The sequence below is a fragment of the Ranitomeya variabilis genome, chromosome 4, assembly GCF_051348905.1.
Source record: "Ranitomeya variabilis isolate aRanVar5 chromosome 4, aRanVar5.hap1, whole genome shotgun sequence".
Taxonomy (NCBI): domain Eukaryota; kingdom Metazoa; phylum Chordata; class Amphibia; order Anura; family Dendrobatidae; genus Ranitomeya; species Ranitomeya variabilis.
In genome coordinates, this window is record NC_135235.1 from 49,943,446 (window position 1) to 49,963,144 (window position 19,699).

Consider the following 19,699-nt stretch of genomic DNA (forward strand, 5'->3'; position numbering starts at 1 on the left):
GCCGGCCTTTCCCAGCGCTGTTTGAAGTGATTGACAGGTCTCCCTCACATGTGTGCTTAGGAAGAGACTTATCAGTCACCTGATGAGGAGCCAAACTAGTTGAGGAGCCAAACTAGTCCGTTATCTGCCCATGGTACGTGGATGGATCTTCAAACGATCAAACTATGTTTTTTCTGAAAAGCAAGAGCATTTCAGAGAAAAATGTAACAACCTGTAGTCGTGCAACCAGGCTGCGATTAATGTTGCCCATGGTTTGGACAGTATGGAATAAAGTGATAGGTTCTCCTTAAGTCTTAATATTTTTCTAATAAAATGTATGTAGAAAGTCTTGAATATACTGATACGTTTTCTTTCTCTAGAGGGGGCAGGCAGGGCATATGGGTCAAAAAGCCACTCTGCTTCAGCTAACTTCATTGGATAAGAGTCTTGTGGACTAAATCTTTGCCCCAGAAGGAGAATCTAGGTCTGACGCCCAACAACCCATTTGTTATCTAATTATTGCAATCTCACCTGTACTAGTACTGTCTTTACAATGGTGTCAGTTCTGCCTTTCTTGGGCACGGCAGGGATCTCATTTCCACAGAACTCTTTTGTATCCATGGCTTCTGTCTTTACGGTGATATTTACTTCCCCTAGTAAGAAATCCAGATATTAAATTACATAAAAACTATTTTTTTTAAAAGAAAACCAAACAAAATACCATTAGTATGTCATAGTTTTAATACTTAAGTTGTAGCAAATTCTTATAAAATTAATATTGGTTTTAGAAAATATGATGAAAATTAAGAGGGCAAGAGAAGTGGCACTTACCACCAGCAATACGAGTAAAATACTCTTTAGTTTATTCACAAGATTGCATACGGAGACATCAGTGAAATGAGCAAACGCTGTTTCGCGATAGTACAAGCTTCTTCCAGGCCGCTTCTTGGGCAAAACAGCTGTTGCTCATTTCGCTGATTTCTCCATCTGCAATCTATGAACAAAGTAAAATGAATTGACTGAAATTGCCGGTGGTGAGTGCCACTTCTCTTGCTCTCCCCTGAATTTTTACGATCTTTTACATGTATGATGCTGAACACTACAAGACATGACTATTATTATCTGGATATTTTTTGCTTGGGTGTGGTGGTAGTGCCGGCATTCTTTACTTTGGTCCTTGTGTTTTGAAAATATTAGCATTAAAAGGAGCCTCTTTTGCCACATAAATCATCATCATACCCTAATAGATACTTTGACATTTTCATCAGGCCCTGTATGTTTTAGATACAGCACAAAACAGTAAAATCAATTCAGCGCAGATTACTGATGAAGGGTCATCTGAGCATTGGCTCTTAAAACAGCAAGGCAGTTCTGTCCCTAAATTTACCCCTTCAGTCTAGACTTATATCCCCTCAACAACACTAAGCCATTAGCAAGACTGCTTTTCTACAAATCTCAGGCATGTGCTGTTGCTTGTTATTTCCCGTACATGCACAGTGCATTGTGGTCATTCCTACAAATGTAGCATTGCTTGGTATCTATTCAGAACCATGGGTAACTACCGTATGTAATATTTGATTGATCTGGGACCTGGAGCTGCAGTTTTGTAGGCAGGAGGATCCTGCTCTATAATGTCCATGGTTCCTAAATTAGCAAATGTACAGGGATTGCCCTATGGAAACCATTTCAGCTGTTCCATCTATGTGCCCAAAGATACATTCCATATTTGGCATGCAATCTAGCTGCTTAAACGACAACCCTATGGTGATCTGAGCTTATTTTTTCCATAATCCTTTGGATGAATGTGCTGTGATCGGTGATGAAATACAGATATGAAACGGCATGACCAGCATAGATTACAAGGTCCCATCATACCCAGTTTAGAGGCTTTCAGGTTCCAGTAGAAGGTTTTACTCTCATCTGCACAGATACAACGGCTATATTCACAGTCAGCGCAATGCGTCTCTACTAACTCATCGGTGGTCTGCAGGGTCGTTTGCACCTGGAAAATAAAGGTTTAAAAATGAAAAAAAAAAACAAGCTATACAATCAGAATGACCTAAAGCTGCATCTACAAGTAAAATCTAGATGTCTGAAGTTTTAAACAGTTTTACGTAAGGTGGACTCGACCGGCAGAAGATCTTCCAGTGGCCCTGCCATGCTAGAATTCATCATTTATTTTTTTTCTTGGATAGCTCAAAACAAATAATGTGCTAGTCTATATTGTCTATTTGGCCCCATGTGCATAGAAAATTAACATTTTTGAGAGCTTTTTACATCGAGAGAGAATTGTTTCTCTGATGGTTTGGCCACCGGTTGATCGGCTGGCTCCATAATGTAATAAGTTACGGTAGCGTGTCAATTATTATTAACCAAATATAACTAGAAACACATGCTTCATTCAAGGCTGGGCTGCTAAGGCATTGTGGTTAAATGACCAAAGCATCCTGTTTTGGACAAACCAGCCTAAATTGTGTCCAGAAATTTGAGCAACTGCTGATGTCGATCACATATTTTTAGCTAAAAAATAATCGACTTGTCTATGTTAATGGTAGGATCAGTGCATAGCGAAAACCATGGTGTAAAGGGTGGATGAACGTGCTAAGGTGTTAGCTGAGCATGCTCGGGTGTTATCCCAGTGTCTTCGGCGTGCTCGGATAATATGTTCGAGTCCCTGCAGTTGCATGTTTTGCAGCTGTTGGACAGCCTCAACAAATGTGGGTATGACCTGTTTGTTAGGCAATCCCATCAAGTGTTGTGGCTGTCTAACAGCCACAAAACATGCAACTGCAGGGACTCGGACATAATATACAAGCAAAATACTGGGATAACAAGTGAGCTTGCTCAGCTAACATGTTATCAGAGCACGTTCGCTTACCACTACCCCAGGTATATAAATCAAGCACTTTATTTTGGACTAAGGCCCAGACCAGTCTTTGGCACGATTAACCCTTGCACTTTAAAGGGAATATGTCACCAGGTTATTGCTATTTAATCTGACAGCAGCAAAATATAGGGGAAGAGAGCCTGATTCCAGAGCTGTGTCACTTGCTCAGCAGTTTTCTGTAATTTCAATACAATCAGTGGTTTATCAGCAGATTATCAGTGCAGGACTAGGTCTCACATGCAGGCCAGTCAGGCTATTCTCTGTAATACTGCTCCCACCACTGGTTGTCAGCTTGCTGGCAATGCACAGGTTACACATAAAACTGCCAATCATTGGTTTATACACAACTTAGTATTTAGAGCTTTGCTAGAGCTACAACAGAGAAAACGGGATTCTATCATAACTGCATCAACCAGTCCAGTAAGTGACACATCACTGGAATCAGGCTCTCTGAATCTATACCATGCTGCTTTCAGATTCCATAGAAAAAACCTGTTGACAGATTCCCTTAAAAAAAAAAAAGATCATGCTTTATATATTGTCACAATAATTACCTTTATACATTGTTTCAGGTAGTTAAAGACTGAAGCTTTCAGGGTAAAAGTCTCTCCTCGGACAACGGAGTATGGGAGGGTAAGATCCACAAAAAAAGGTTGGAAAACTCGAAGGGATGATGAAGGAGAAAGTCCAAATCCACTGGGCCCCATACATATGGCTCCTGCATTCCAGTCAGTGATGGTATCAGGAGCTTTATGGTGGATTTCAGTTCTGCCAGATTCTCTAGATAAAACAAGAAAATAAACAGATTTTTGCATTAATATTTTATATATTGATTTCAATGGGTTTTCCCACCAGAAGATGTGATGCCATACAGTTAGGCATTTCTCCTTATGAGATCAATCCTGTGCTTGAAAGCTGCGGAAGGAGAATTACACCTTTATTTATGGGATTAGTGTGCGTCCCAGAAACCGAACATCCATCTCTCATGAACTAATGGCTTGTTCTAGCAAAAACAGATCACATAAATTCACAAATGTTGCCGTATGTTACTCAGTCTTAAAAGTTTTCACTTGTTTTACATAAATAGAGTGTTAAAGGAGCTTCCCAGGACTTTAAAAAAATGTACCTAAGCACTAACAGGCATGTAATTGCTAATAAAGGCAAGCACTTGACTGTTGTAACTGATGCCGGTCATTGACCGCTCCTGTCGGAGATTCAGCTGCTCCCTGTCAACAGAGCAGAGGTTTCTCTTCCTGTTGACAGGGCGGGACTACTGTCGTCATGCTGATTGACAGCACCTTCCCCAATTAGGCAGCAGGGAGCCGGCTGACATCAGTAGTCCTGCCCTGCCAACAGGAAAAGAAACAGCCTCTCCATTGACTTGACATCAGCGGAAGTCTGCCAGTGGAGAACAACACCGGGCACAACAGGAAGGTAGATAGCAACTTCCTACCTGTTAATGCTTAGGCACATTAATATTTTTTTTTTAAGTCCTGGATATACTATTTAAGCAGTCTTGTAGCCTGTTGATTTTCTTTGTTTATATATTTTAGGAATAACAATATTTTGAGGGTACATATGGCTTTTTTTCACTATTTTTCTCTATGGGTTTCCATTTCTAATTGATAATTTTCCTTAGGTAAGGAGGAGACACACTGCTGTGATATCTTCCATTCACATTACACACAGAAATTAGGGATTATGGACTCTCCTGTCTCTGTGAAGCACAGGTTTAGAAGCACCAGCAGCATGGAGAAGATTATACAGAAGTATTGAGCAGTGTAGCTGTGAAACTGGCAATGCAATGAGATAAACTAGAAAGTAGCAGTACAAACCTATATCTGTCTCTGTAGGGCTGGTTAACATAAGCATTTAAAAAAAAATAAAAGTTTGATCCAGAAAACTCTGATGATGTTTTACTCACATGTCATCTGTGCGCAATCCATTTTTGTACACCAGCAGCTTTTAGTAATTTACAAGACCATTTACAGTTTCCTATGTTACAGAATTGCAATGTATTAATAAAAACGGATGCTATGCTGTGGCTGTAGGTGGCATCTGATTTTTTTCTGCGCACCCATAGACTTGAATGGGTGAGTCTCATCTGATGTATGGAAGAAACTTGTGTATTTTGCAATCTTTTCATGCTCAGATTCGGTCAGTGAAAAAAAATCACTCATCTACACTGCCTCATTGAATAATATTGGTCAGAGGCTGTCCATTTTTTTCACAGACAGAGCAAAAATACAGACGCGTGAATGAGCCTTGCTTAGCTGCTCCCTTCTTACCCACACCTTTCACCATAAATTTCATTAGGCACTGTAATGTGATACCTCAGTGGGACTTGTTTTAGCGGAGGACAGATTTTAGCTGTATTTCAGAGTGGATCATGACTTCAGGATACAGAAGGGAGGGGAAAACATGGCTCATGAATTGAGGAAGAATTGGTTTTCTATTATAAGATATAGTACTAAGTTTCCTATATTTGCTTGCACTATTGCTGTATACAAACTTTGTTTCAAAGATAGTCACCATTTAATCTTTTTAAACTAAAATGTTATAGAGCTTTATAATATACGATATGTTCTGCTTCGTCCACTCAAAATTACTAAAATCTGAGTTCATTGTGGGTGAATGGGTCCAAGCACATCTATATCTAGAAGATGTAAAAAAGTAAAGACCAAGGGAGTAGACAACATTTTATCTAGTCTTGGCAATACTTGGCTATCATCTTGAAGAGTTGGCTGCTTAGCTCAGAGGAGTGCCTACTTTTGGAGACATGGTCATCTTGATCAAAAATCTGCTTTAACATTTAATATATTAAGAATTAGGTACATATAACTGAGAAAAAAAATCTCAAAGGAAAATCCATCTAATAAAAGACCTTGATTTTATGACCCCTACCCCCACTGATAAGATATGGATGACATATCCTAGGGATAGGCCATCAATGTTAAATTCCTGGACAACCTCTTTAAAAGAAACTAGAAATCTTTTTATAAACCTGTTAAATTACAAGAAAAATGGCATAGAAGATTCAAAGCATTATGACCCCGATTCATCATGAACGGCGATGTTAACACTAGTTTTGATGATGGGGTATGCTGGAGTTATACACTTTTGATTCATTAGGAGTCCCAAACCTTTTAATGAACCAGCAGCATCTGACAAGTGGTGGGCGCCTTAGCACGCATAGCCACATATCTTACTCCAGTCGGAAACTGGAGTAAGATTTGTGAAATAAGGAATGCCATAGCTCGACTTGAATTAAATTAGCTGTGGCATCACATCACTGTCCCACTCCAGCAATGCTAAAACTGTCCTGAAAATTGTGCGCAATTCCCCGTTCTGCAAAGCTTTTGTGATTTCTTAAAGTGATTTTTGATTTTGAGGTTTTCCTTTCTATTTTACAATCTGTTATCTTACTAAAATCACATTTCCTTAGAAACTTCAGTGTACAACTTACCCAAGAGCAACAAGTTCCCAAATCCAGGTCTCTGGAAAATATGTTCTTACTTTTTCAGTCTCAGTCTCTATTTGCTCTGGTGGTGGTCCAACTTCTGTGGTAACCGTTTTTACTCGGTTAGGTAAGACCCCACCTGGAGGACCTGAAAGACCTTTATCTTAGAAAAAAAAAATACATAAAATAAAGTTGTCTTCCAGGTTAGTGAAATAGAATAGTATATCATGAAAGTACCCCCAGAACAAACTTACAAACTTGGTTTAGTTGCTTTCAGAATATACACAGATAATGTTAGGTTAGGAACCAACCTGATCTAACCATCTCGCATCACACTAGTCAGTCCTTACCATGACTGCCCGACTAACCCACCTCTCTCCTCGTTACTCCTCATCTCCACTCTGCAAATCCCTTCATTGGCTTCCAATTCCCCAACGTATCCAGTGCAAACTACTGACATTGACCTACAAAGCCATCCATAACCTGTCTCCTCCATATATCTCCTAACTAATCTCCCGATATGTTCCCACACTTAATCTCCAGTCCTCCTAAGACCTTCTCTCCTCCTCTCTCGTATGTTCCTCACCTAATTGCCTCCAAGAGTATCCCCATTTCTCTGGAATTCTGTACGCTAACCTTTCTGATTATCCACCACAATTGGAGATTTCAGGCAAAACATGAGCTGGTATGTCACTCTCCACAAGGAGAAACCTTAACCCTTAGACCTCAGTCCAGAGCCTCTCACCTAGCCAAATCAGTTCTCATGCTTCGCACTGACGAGGGCCAACAGCCCGAAACACCGTGTCTGCGAATTGAGATACTGATTTGGCTTTTATCCTAAGTCATATTGCAAGGCTCGTTAAAGCGTTGATTGTGACTTGTAGGATCGCTACTTCCAACAGGTGGCGCTATAGAGTCCAAGTCCTCTTTTTCTCTGAAGAGGCAATTTGCAGACAAAACTTGAAAACCCATCTCTTCAAGAAAGCTTACAGCCTGAAATAACTCTGCTGCCACGTCACCACCACTGGAGCTGCCGCAACCACCCAACCTACTGTTCTCTTTCCCATTAACCTGTAAACTGTAAACCTACATGGAGAGGGCCCACTCCCCTCTGCACCAGCTTGTCATCGTTAGCTTGTTCATTGTAATTTATATATGTATTTTGTATGTAACCCCTTATGTACAGCACCATGGAATCAATGGTGCTCTAAAATAAATAGTAATAATAATAATCTCACATGCTAGTGCTCACAAAAGACATTTGCTGTTCTTAAGCCTTACTAATGCAAAAGACTTTGGACTCCATGTGAGGGAATTCTTCCAATTATTGCCTAAACATATGGGATTTGAGGGATCCTTCTTATTTGCTGTAGAAATGTTATACTTTTGCCCACTGGCAATAGCTAAATTCTTGTGTCAGCTATCTCTATTGTTTAAGATGCAAAGAGGGACATGGCAGAGATGCCCTCTATTCCCTCCTTTTCATTCCTGATAAGGAACATGTAGCTCAACAGATCTACTTTAAAGGGAATATGTCAGCAGGTTTTTGCTATGTAATCTGCTGACAGCAGAAAATAGTGGCTGCAGTTTTGGTCTCCAGCAATAGTGTTATATTGCCAGCAGATCACTGTTAATAAAAGAACATAAAAAACAGGAAGTTCCTGTTCAGTGTGTTTAGCTGGAGCACATTTCACTTTCACTTTGCAAGCTGATAGACAAGATGCTAAGATCCTAAGCTATAAGAGATACCAGTTGTTAGCTGTCATCTTTGCTCCTGAATAAATATATATACTGCTGAACAACTGGACAGTACTGAGATTAATCCGCTGTCAACAGAAATATATATCAGGGACTCCATTTTATCTCAATCTTGGATAACTCCTTTACTGGTCACATTAATCATCACATTGGTGTCCCTCTTTAGGTTTTTCTATGTTTCACTTTTATCTTCCATAAGGGAAGTTAAAAATAAATGCTGATAAAGATTAGTGAGTGGCCACATCAGGAGTATATGGCCGCTGTATCGGAGCCCTACAAACCTCCTCCTTTCTGCTTAGTTCCTGAGCATATCTACTAATTAATAGGCCTATTAAGCAATCGATTTTGTACCGTAAAGCACGCATCTCTTTGAATTGTGCCAGATAATTATAACTGGTGCCAGTGATCCAAGCAGACATGAGGAGGTCTGCATTACACTGGTCGGGTGGCCACGAACAACTGATGCAGCCACTGAACCAGGGTCCAGCAAATCAATTTGCTTATCTCTAGATGCATCTTTAGATTCTGAGTATCACGCTTCACTAGTTGCCTTCCATTTATATTTCAGTGATGGATCTGTAAAGGTCAGCCAGGGCCGTAGTCGTGGCTGGGTCTCTCTGCAAGATATACTCTGGCCTTCCCTTACAGAAAATTCACATTTCTCTGGTACTCTACTTGCCTCTTCATTCCTGGCACCGACAAGGCCTACCCTCCCTTTAGTGGGATGGCCTTTGGCTTCATTTGAATGAGCAGAGACACAGTCCAAGTATAACTCAAAATGCAAAACTTTACTTTCGGATCTTCGCAGCACATCCAGATACATTCCATCAACAACAACAGTTTCCATGTTACACGATACTGCATCTCTCCCTTCTCTTTTCTCCCTGTCACACGGCTCAAGATCGGGTCGTACCTCACTGTACGTTTTCCCGGCATCCTCGTTGTGTATGCTCACTGTATGCAGAGGGTCCCTCATGCCTTTCGCCCCGGCACCAAGGGAGTCAACCCATGCTAGCAATCTCCACATACTGAGTGACCCGCCCATCTGTCCTGCCTTGTTCTGTCCTGCAGTATTCCTGGGAAACTCAATCCTTTGTTCCTTCAATGTCTTCTCTCTGCATCTGTCACTCCGCTAGGCCATCTCTGGATGGCTGGGCTTCTACTTCAATGTTGCGGGGTGCTAGGTGGCTTGGGCATATCGCCTACCCGAGCACTACTGGCTTTCTGCCCCTAACTGACTAAGCCTCAGGAAGTCCGGCTATCTTACTCCCCAGTTAACCCCTCCTATGTTAAGTATCTACAGGGAGGCTAACAATCAAGATCTCTGTGCCCCATCTAATGTCTAAACTGTAAAATGCACTATCCCTATAAAATACACTGTACAGCAGAAAATATATTATAACATTACACATGTCTTAAGGGGTTAGGGGTTACCACATAGTCCTTGTAACCCCTTACAGATCCATTCATTGTTTTCATCACTATATTTAAAGAACACACTTACAGTGCTCGCTGAAAGCAAAATGAAGTCTTGAGGACAGTGTATTTTAATTTAAAATTGATCAGGAAAATGAAATATTAAGTAGAAAATGGAAAATATGTATTTTCTCTATCAAATTACCTTAAATAGACATTATATAAAATGATTACTACAAATAACTTACCTAAAGTAGGTGACATTGCAAATACCCTATGATGCAGCTCGACTTCAGCACATATCAGAGGCTTCTTAATATCTGCACTTGTTACTATTCTTAAGCGAATGGCCTATGAGGAAATGCAAAGTAATGTGACATGCCCGTATATGCACACTTATGTTATTACCCCTAATATTCAACTTTAAAACTTTTAATCAAACATTTCTCATTTGTGAAAAAATGTGACATCTTGCATTTTTTTTACTTCATATCTGGAATCAGCACCTTTCATTTGGGTAAAATCATCAAAAATACTTGGTTCAGCAGAATTTAATTTTTAAATGTAGACCAGTGATTGGTTTTCAATGCACTAATCACAGGTAAAATTCTTTCCTGCTTTAGATCTGAAAAATATGCCTAATTTATTAGAAATTTTGTTGTACATTTGACTTATATTGAGGACAAACTTCTCATTTAATGGTAATTCATGTAATTTTGTGTTAATTTAGTCAAAGGTTTTACCTTGAACAAGCTGTATACATCCATACTTTCATCTCTAGGGAACCGTGGCATATGTGGCCTTCTAATAGAGCCACCAGGGAAACTAGGAAGTGGGAAGTAAGGTCCACCATACCCACAGGAAGGTTCATTTTCTTGGATGCGATAGTCGTATCTTCCAAAATCGAAGGAGGGAAAGAGGTCAAAAACCTTATAGAGAAAAAAAATGAAAGAGCATTTTTAAAAGCTTGAATATAAATAATATCCAGTTTAGGAACCAACTATAATACTGTACTACCCTGAACAAATACAATTGAATAAGGGGGATCTGTAGTAGCTGGCCATGACTGCTATTGTTTTGATGGGGTTGCTGTATTTGGTCTGCATACATGAATTTCTGGCCGGCGTTGGTAACAGCTGATTGGTGATGGTGGAATCACAAGTCCACCGATCTGATATTGATGATGACCCATAAGGATAGGTCATATAGATCATAATAATGACACTTTTTATTTTAAAGCTGATATGTCACCTAAATATGCTATCCTAAGTAATGAACTCTGTTCCTTACTTAACGCTGCCTTCAGCTTGACTGGCACCTTTTTTATGCTGTGTGGTTTCAAGCAGAGGAGCTGTCACTCAAGCAGAAAGCAGCAGCAATGGGCAGTGACTAGAGCTGGGGAGATGTTGTGAATGCCGTTCTCGGGCTCCCTCCTGTGGTCATGAGTGGTACTTTGTGAGTCCTGTTCTTGGGCTCCCTCTGGTGGCTTTGAGTGTTACGGCTGGTCTGTAGCTGGACCTCAGCTGCCTCGTTTCCTGCTAGGCTTCCTGCCTATTTAACTCCATCTGGACCTTTACTTGTTGCCTGCTGTCGTTGTATTCAGCTCTGGTTCAGATCTCTTGTGACCTGTCTCCTCATGGAGAAGCTAAGTTCAATCTAGTCCATTTTTGCTCATTGTTTCTTGAAAATGTTTCTCAGTATATTATGAGTTCAGTCCAGCTTGCTTGTATGCTATTTTATTGCTAGCTGGAAAGCTCAGGGGTGCAGAGTTACGCCCCTCACATCGTGAGTCGGTGTGGGGGTCTTTTTGCATTCGCTGCGTGGTTAATTTTGTAGTATTTTATACTGACCGCACAGATTCCTTGCTATCTTCTGTCTATTTAGTTATTAGCGGGCCTCATTTGCTAAAACCTGTTTTCATTTCTATGTTTGTGTTTTCCCCTTAACTCACGTTATTATCTGTGGGGGGCTGCCTTCACTTTGGGGAAAATTTCTCTGAGGCAAGTGAGGCTTTATTTCTCTCTAGGGGTAGCTAGTTTCTCAGGCTGTGTCGAGGCGTCTAGGCCTTGATAGGAACGCTCCACGGCTGCCTTTAGTGTGTGTTTGATAGGATCAGGATTGCGGTCAGTAAAGTTCCCACATTCCCAGAGCTTGTCCTTATTTTTGGTTTACCCATCAGGTTAGTTCATGTGTTCCTTACCACCAGGATCATAACAGGGAGAGCAGAAGCTTGGGAAGGGTTTTCACACATCTAAAGCACTTCATCCTTATTTGTATACTGATTTAAATGATGATTTCTCAGTAGCAGGAGGAACAGACTAACTAGCTATAGACATGGATGAACTTCTTTTTTGAAAGATTACATAAAAACCGATTGGGTCATGAAATCCTGATGACAGATATCCTTTAAGTTCTACAGAATATGTTGGCACTATGAATGTATAAAGAGTAATACAGACACTTGCTGTTCTATAAATCACATCGTCACTCACTTTTTCAGCAGTCAGCTCTTTCTCTGGTCTCATCAGTACCACACTCTGATCCACCACCCTCAGACCACAGAGGGATCCAGGGGCAGCCTGGACCTGGAGAGACACATCTGATCCTGGAAGAACTTCATCTGGGGAAAACTCAGTTGACACCTGGAAAAAAAAGTTTAAAAAGCTAAAATAAAATATTGAAATAAAGCCACTGAGAGACAGAGAGAGAACGAGAGAATTTTTCCTCCTGATGAAAATGCTTGAGTTTGCCATTCACTTCCATTACGCTCTCTACTCGAGTTGAGCACGTCCGAGTGTCCGATGTGCTCGATTCGAGTACTAAACACTCGAGTATTTCAGTATTTCAGTGCTCGATCAACACTAGGGGGTTAGAATTTGTTGACACAGATGCTCACCAGCCTCAAAGTAATTGTCATTCAGTCAAAGCAAATACTAAGAGCACTACAGGCTTGGGTCAGTCTCTGGTCACACTTGTTACTGGGGAGTGATCAGACAATCATGCACTATCGATAAATATTCCAAAAATGGTCTGAAACCAGTCAGACAGAATTCATGGTTTGCACTTAATGAATTCAGTAATCCATGAAACTAGATATTTTAGAGGAGGCTGGAAGTAGCCCAAATACTACTTGTCAAGAGAGACACTCGAAGTCTGCCAGACCACAAGAAGTCTCCGCAGCTCACTGTTCAGCTGACAGGTAGTAGCCATCATCAAACATAAAGTGATCCAATTCTCTAAACATCCATTACAGAGTGTAAAAAGACTCACGCTGTTCACATAGTACATTGACCATCACTAATGACTGCCATGTAAAACTTTATTCCTTCTGCAGGGGTCTTTTGAAAAGGGTTTTTCCATGAATAATAATAATAATAATAATTTTTATTTATATAGCGCCAACATATTCCGCAGCGCTTTACAAGTTATAGAGGGGACTTGTACAGACAATAGACATTACAGCATAACAGAAATCACAGTTCAAAATAGATACCAGGAGGAATGAGGGCCCTGCTCGCAAGCTTACAAACTATGAGGAAAAGGGGAGACACGAGAGGTGGATGGTAACAATTGCTTTAGTTATTTGGACCAGCCATAGTGTAAGGCTCGGGTGTTCATGTAAAGCTGCATGAACCAGTTAACTGCCTAAGTATGTAGCAGTACAGACACAGAGGGCTATTAACTGCATAAAGTGTATGAGAACACGATGCAAGGAACCTGATTATGTGTTTTTGGTTTTTTTTCTATTTTTAATAGGCCACACAGGGATAGTTAGGTTAATGCGTTGAGGCGGTAGGCCAGTCTGAACAAATGAGTTTTTAGGGCACGCTTAAAACTGGGGATTGGGGATTAATCGTATTAACCTAGGTAGTGCATTCCAAAGAATCGACGCAGCACGTGTAAAGTCTTGGAGACGGGAATGGGAGGTTCTGATTATTGAGGATGCTAACCTGAGGTCATTAGCGGAGCGGAGGGCATGGGTAGGGTGGTAGACTGAGACCAGAGAGGAGATGTAGGGTGGTGCTGAGCCATGGAGTGCTTTGTGGATGAGGGTAGTAGTTTTGTACTGGATTCTGGAGTGGATGGTTAGCCAGTGTAATGACTGGCACAAGATAGAGGCATCGGTATAACGGTTGGTGAGGAATATGATCCTGGCAGCAGCATTCAGGACAGATTGGAGCGGGAAGAGTTTGGTAAGAGGGAGGCCGATTAGTAGAGAGTTACAATAGTCCAGACGGGAATGAATAAGAGAAACAGTAAGAGTTTTTGCAGAGTCGAAAGTAAGAAAAGGGCGAATTCTAGAAATGTTTTTGAGATGCAGATAAGAAGAGCGAGCCAGTGATCGGATGTGGGGGGTGAATGAAAGCTCGGAATCAAGGATGACCCCAAGGCAGCGGGCATGTTGCTTTGGAGTAATGATTGAACCGCACACGGAGATGGCAATGTCAGGCAAAGGTAGGTTAGTAGAGGGAGAGAACACGAGGAGTTCAGTTTTTGACAGGTTCAGTTTCAGATAGAGGGAGGACATGATGTTAGAGACAGCGGTAAGACAATCACTGGTGTTTTCTAAGAAGGTCGGAGTGAAAGCAGGAGAAGAAGTGTATAATTGGATGTCATCAGCATAGAGATGGTACTGGAACCCAAATCTACTGATTGTTTGTCCAATAGGGGCAGTATACAAAGAGAAGAGGAGGGGGCCTAGGACTGATCCTTGAGGAACCCCAACAGTAAGGGGAAGGTGAGAGGAGGAGGAACCAGCAAAACATACAGTGAAGGATCGGTCAGAGAGATAGGAGGAGAACCAAGAGAGAACGGTGTCCTTGATGCCGATGGAGCGGAGCATAGTGAGGAGGAGCTGATGATCCACAGTGTCGAATGCTGCGGAAAGATCCAATAGAATTAGCATGGAGTAGTGACCATTAGATTTAGCTGTTAGTAGGTCATTAGAGACTTTAGTGAGGGCAGTTTCAGTAGAGTGTAAAGAGCGGAAGCCAGATTGAAGAGGGTCGAGAAGAGAGTTATCTGAGAGATAGCAGGTAAGACGGGAGTGGACCAGGCGTTCCAGGAGTTTAGAGATGAAAGGAATATTAGAAACAGGTCTATAATTAGCGGCACAGTTTTGGTCGAGGGAGGGTTTTTTAAGTAATGGATGTATGATGGCATGCTTAAATGAGGAGGGAAAAATACCAGAAGTGAGGGAAAGGTTGAATATTTTTGTTATGTGAGAGGTGACAGCCGGGGAAAGGGACTGGAGGAGATGTGACGGAATGGGGTTACTGGTGCAAGTGGTCGGGCGAGAAGATGCAAGGAGCCTGCTTATGCAGCGCCCCAGAGTCCTGGTCGTTGCAGTAGCATGGTTCAGCCACTAAGGGGGGCCATGCTGCGTTCGATGGCACGGAAGGAGTTCTCTGAGCAGGTATCACAGACACCAATATATTTCACAGCTGGGCCTCCGGGGGGAGCTAAGGGTGCTATTCATTAGGCCACTCCCCACCATAGTGGGTAAACTGGGGGTCAGGCAGGAAGTTAGAGAGAACGCTGACGGGATTGAACGGAGCAACACCCTGTGGCAGGGGGTGTTGTGAAGGGAGAGACTGTAGGGTCTCTGCCAGGGGTGGGATCCTGGCAGAGGCTTGGCATGGAAAGAACGTAAAGGGACCGTGCCTGCTCAGCATAGCGGCGGTGCCCAAGGAAGGACTAAGAAGCGAGATAGATTGTGCTGAGTGAGAAACGAAATCAAGCGAAAGGAGATACCAGTGAGGGTTGTGCTGAAAGAGGCAGCACCTCACTGAGGCGCACTACCGGTGGCCGGAACGCCGAGGAGGTAAAGAGTTTCAAGCCATACCTCAGACCTACGGCAGGGCAGTTAGCTTGAGGCGGACTGTCTCACGCATCACCCAGGAAGGCAAAGGGGGGTACCAACAGGAGAGGGGCGCAGACAGAGTCCCGGAAGATCTCCGAGCCTCCCCGTCATACGGGTGCGTTCCTACCATAGTATCTGGAGGGACGAGGAAGATCATTGCGAATTAAGTTGTTGTGAGGGAACACGAGAAACAGACACAACAGTTGTGGGGTACTTTCCGTAAGCACAGCAGGGAAGGACTGCAACACATAGCGCTAGAAGGAAGGCACCGATTTCCACCTGCAAGGAGAGCTCTGGAAGTGCCATTGGACCGGCCGGACTTGCGCAGCCTGGTGAGCCGTATTCCGGACTGAGGACCCAGAGAGCTTCAGTAAAGAGGTAAAGAGACTGCAACCTGGTGTCCTCGTTATTTACCGCGACCTGCACCCCACAACTGCACCGCTACAACATCACTTATTGCACCGGACGTCCCCCACTGACAGACAGGGCTACGGACCGGGTCTAGCCACCGTGACAACCCCAGGACTGAGACCTAGAGGCCCGGCTCCGGGTACCCCTCGGCCCTGCGGCGGTGTGGGGGCGCTCCAACTTGGCGTCCCCGAACAGGATCTACTTAAGCCTGAAGAATCAGGTCATGTGTGCCTAGAGACTGTGATTTACTGTGCTTGGACTGTACTTTATTGTAAGACTGTGCTGCGCCATTGGCTGCCAGAAGTTCCCGCCAAAAGGCGCCGCCATTGCTACACCCCAGGAGAAGGAGGGTGTGTTATGGGCGGAGACTCCCAGTGTGGCGCGAGAAATGGCTACCGCCCCCTGCACTTCTGGCTGCAAAGAGATGACCTGCCCCAAAACAGAAGACAACCCCCTGAGATGCAACGGCGGGAAGCTGGCGACGGAGAAGCCCAACCTCGGAGAAATGGCGGAGTTAGGTGCATGCACTGCCACCGACTATCAGGCAGCGATGATGAACGGCGAGTGCCTGAGCGAGGAAGAAGCAGTTCCGGCCTGCCCTTCTTCACCGGAGATGGACCGGAAGCCTGCGGACCCGACAGCGGAGTTACGTCCACCAATCCCGACCTCGGAGTTAGAGGAGGAGGAACCACAGCCAGCGGAGCCGAGTCCGAGCATCCCATTGGAGGAGCCCCGGTTCGGGCTGCAGCAGACTCCAGCGTCCTCGTTAACGAACCGGAGCGGCACCGATGGAACCACATCAGGTGCAGGTATGGGCGGCGCCCCTACTCCCCTGGACGGTTCTGCTCTCCCGACCGATCCTCCCCACAACAGTAACCCCGCGTTTACAATCGACCGAGCGGTTCTCACCCCCGGTGCGTTGGGGAAGTTGTTACCACCATTGCCAACCAGGTGGGGAGAGCCCATAGAAATGGACCCAGGAGGGGTGATGTTCCGATGGGATGTTCCCTGGGTCGAGCAGGATGGGATTCCAATGGAAGGTCTCACTATTGCGATACTTACCTGGGACCAATACAAACAATGCGTGCTCCAGCATTGGGGACAGCGCACTGAAGTTGAAAGACAGGAACTGCAGAGCAAAAAAATGATCTATGATGGGACGGATGCTGTCAGGCGAGGGACGGTGGCGGCATTCCACCCAAAGAAGGGGTGGGGTTCCATTTGGGAATCGGGTCTACCTACTGGCATCTTCGTTGCCGGCTACGATGTGGAGACCCCCTGCTGTGATCGAGAAGGTGAACCACTCCGGGAGGGGGATCAGGTGACATATACCCGCCACTGGAACACACAAGGATGGCGTGCCCGGAAAGTTCAGCGATGCGAGTCTGAGAGAATGGCACCTGCGGCCCCAACTGTGGTCAATCCAGGGCTGCCAGATCTTGTTACTGTTTCTACTGTACGCTTTGTAGCAGCTCCTGAACTGGCCGACAGAGTTAGGCTTCAAATTCAGACAGCAGGCGACCAGGTGGTCCCTGCGGAGCTTGCCGCTGGTGTCCGTGCTACAGTGGCCGGGGTTCAGGAGCCCGAGCCGCCTGAAAAAGAATAAACCTCGGAAACCTGAAAAAATGTAAATAGTTAACTGTTCATTCCTTTAACTGTTCTTTTGAGTTGCTGCTAAACCCGCCCAGGGTTAATGGATCCCTCTGTTAACCCGGGATCCCCTTTGTTTGTTTTCTTTTCCTGAAGTTTATACAAGTTTTAAAGTTACATGATCTGCAGTAATCATGGACTGTGCATGATTCGAACTTCCCTTGTAAATAGTTTGCACCTTCTTAAAGGTGCTCCCTACTGGTTTTAGCCAAGGACACTTTGCGAAGATATTTGCCCTATTTGTTTTAGCCAAAGACACTTTGCGAAGATATTTGCCTACTGATTCTAATTAAAGACACTTTGCGAAGATACCATACCGGAACCTTTGCATGGACTGGTAGGCTGAGAGGACGAGCTACCTCAGAGAGACCTGGTCCCCTCTTAAAGGGGATGTGAGAAACTGAACTTGAGAGAGATACTGTTGCAGAACAGTAATGCCATAATGATGCCTTGAAAAGAAATGTAACTGTTTTACATGCTAAGTTATATGTGTTGAATTTGTTGAAATGTCTAAATAATGTTTTGCAGAAAGAAAAGATGCAGAGAGCCCGTAGGGGTAGAAGTAGAGGTCTGCACAGTTGAAAGTAAGAGAAGTAATAATGAGGGTGAGGATAGAAGGTAAACCCTGCGTCCCCATTGAAAAGTTACTTTATTGCTAAGGACAGAGAGTGAACCCGTAGGGGTTAGAGAGTGAGTCCTTAAAGAAGCCGAGTAGAGCTGGCTCAGAGTTCTTCAACCGAAAGGAATGTTATGTCTATACTGTGTATAGTAGCGAAAGGCAGTAGGCCCTGGCTGAACAGGGCGGTCCTGTAAAAGAAAGGAGAGGCAGTAGGTCTGGTGCCGTAGGGACAGGCGGTCCTGCAGGTTCACAAGAAGGAGAATGTAAAGTTGAAATGCCTTATAATGTGATTATAGGAAGGCCTTTGATAGACTAAGAGTGTGAGTTTCTTAAAGGCAATGTTAAGTTATTATTTAAAATTTGCACTAAGTAGAATACCCGGTTGGGTAACAGGAGTTATGCATAGCCTGTAATTTATAATGTTGACTATGTTTGTAACGTTACAAGTGTCCTCACCTCCCATAAAGGGAAGCCTACTTAAGTATACTTATTGTTATTTGCACTCAACAAAATTGTATGTCTTTTTGCTAACCTGTATTGTTGTTTTTCTTCCCAGTCCCGGAGTACTGTGTTTAACCAGGGGGGAGTGCAGCGCCCCAGAGTCCTGGTCGTTGCAGTAGCATGGTTCAGCCACTAAGGGGGGCCATGCTGCGTTCGATGGCACGGAAGGAGTTCTCTGAGCAGGTATCACAGACACCAATATATTTCACAGCTGGGCCTCCGGGGGGAGCTAAGGGTGCTATTCATTAGGCCACTCCCCACCATAGTGGGTAAACTGGGGGTCAGGCAGGAAGTTAGAGAGAACGCTGACGGGATTGAACGGAGCAACACCCTGTGGCAGGGGGTGTTGTGAAGGGAGAGACTGTAGGGTCTCTGCCAGGGGTGGGATCCTGGCAGAGGCTTGGCATGGAAAGAACGTAAAGGGACCGTGCCTGCTCAGCATAGCGGCGGTGCCCAAGGAAGGACTAAGAAGCGAGATAGATTGTGCTGAGTGAGAAACGAAATCAAGCGAAAGGAGATACCAGTGAGGGTTGTGCTGAAAGAGGCAGCACCTCACTGAGGCGCACTACCGGTGGCCGGAACGCCGAGGAGGTAAAGAGTTTCAAGCCATACCTCAGACCTACGGCAGGGCAGTTAGCTTGAGGCGGACTGTCTCACGCATCACCCAGGAAGGCAAAGGGGGGTACCAACAGGAGAGGGGCGCAGACAGAGTCCCGGAAGATCTCCGAGCCTCCCCGTCATACGGGTGCGTTCCTACCATAGTATCTGGAGGGACGAGGAAGATCATTGCGAATTAAGTTGTTGTGAGGGAACACGAGAAACAGACACAACAGTTGTGGGGTACTTTCCGTAAGCACAGCAGGGAAGGACTGCAACACATAGCGCTAGAAGGAAGGCACCGATTTCCACCTGCAAGGAGAGCTCTGGAAGTGCCATTGGACCGGCCGGACTTGCGCAGCCTGGTGAGCCGTATTCCGGACTGAGGACCCAGAGAGCTTCAGTAAAGAGGTAAAGAGACTGCAACCTGGTGTCCTCGTTATTTACCGCGACCTGCACCCCACAACTGCACCGCTACAACATCACTTATTGCACCGGACGTCCCCCACTGACAGACAGGGCTACGGACCGGGTCTAGCCACCGTGACAACCCCAGGA

The 19,699-nt window shown here is 44.1% G+C and overlaps 1 protein-coding gene across 1 annotated transcript in view; it reads right to left on the reverse strand.

Moving 5' to 3' along the window:
* LOC143769704 (alpha-2-macroglobulin-like) overlaps positions 1 to 19,699 on the reverse strand; it is a 76,216-nt gene that overhangs the window by 28,951 nt on the left and 27,566 nt on the right. The window contains exons 15-21 of the mRNA XM_077258489.1: positions 11,993 to 12,142; positions 10,244 to 10,429; positions 9,749 to 9,851; positions 6,333 to 6,489; positions 3,421 to 3,646; positions 1,855 to 1,981; positions 511 to 632 (exon numbers count right to left, since the gene is read on the reverse strand). Coding sequence (XP_077114604.1) covers positions 511 to 632; positions 1,855 to 1,981; positions 3,421 to 3,646; positions 6,333 to 6,489; positions 9,749 to 9,851; positions 10,244 to 10,429; positions 11,993 to 12,142 — 1,071 coding nt within the window. The remainder of the gene's footprint in view (positions 1 to 510; positions 633 to 1,854; positions 1,982 to 3,420; positions 3,647 to 6,332; positions 6,490 to 9,748; positions 9,852 to 10,243; positions 10,430 to 11,992; positions 12,143 to 19,699) is intronic.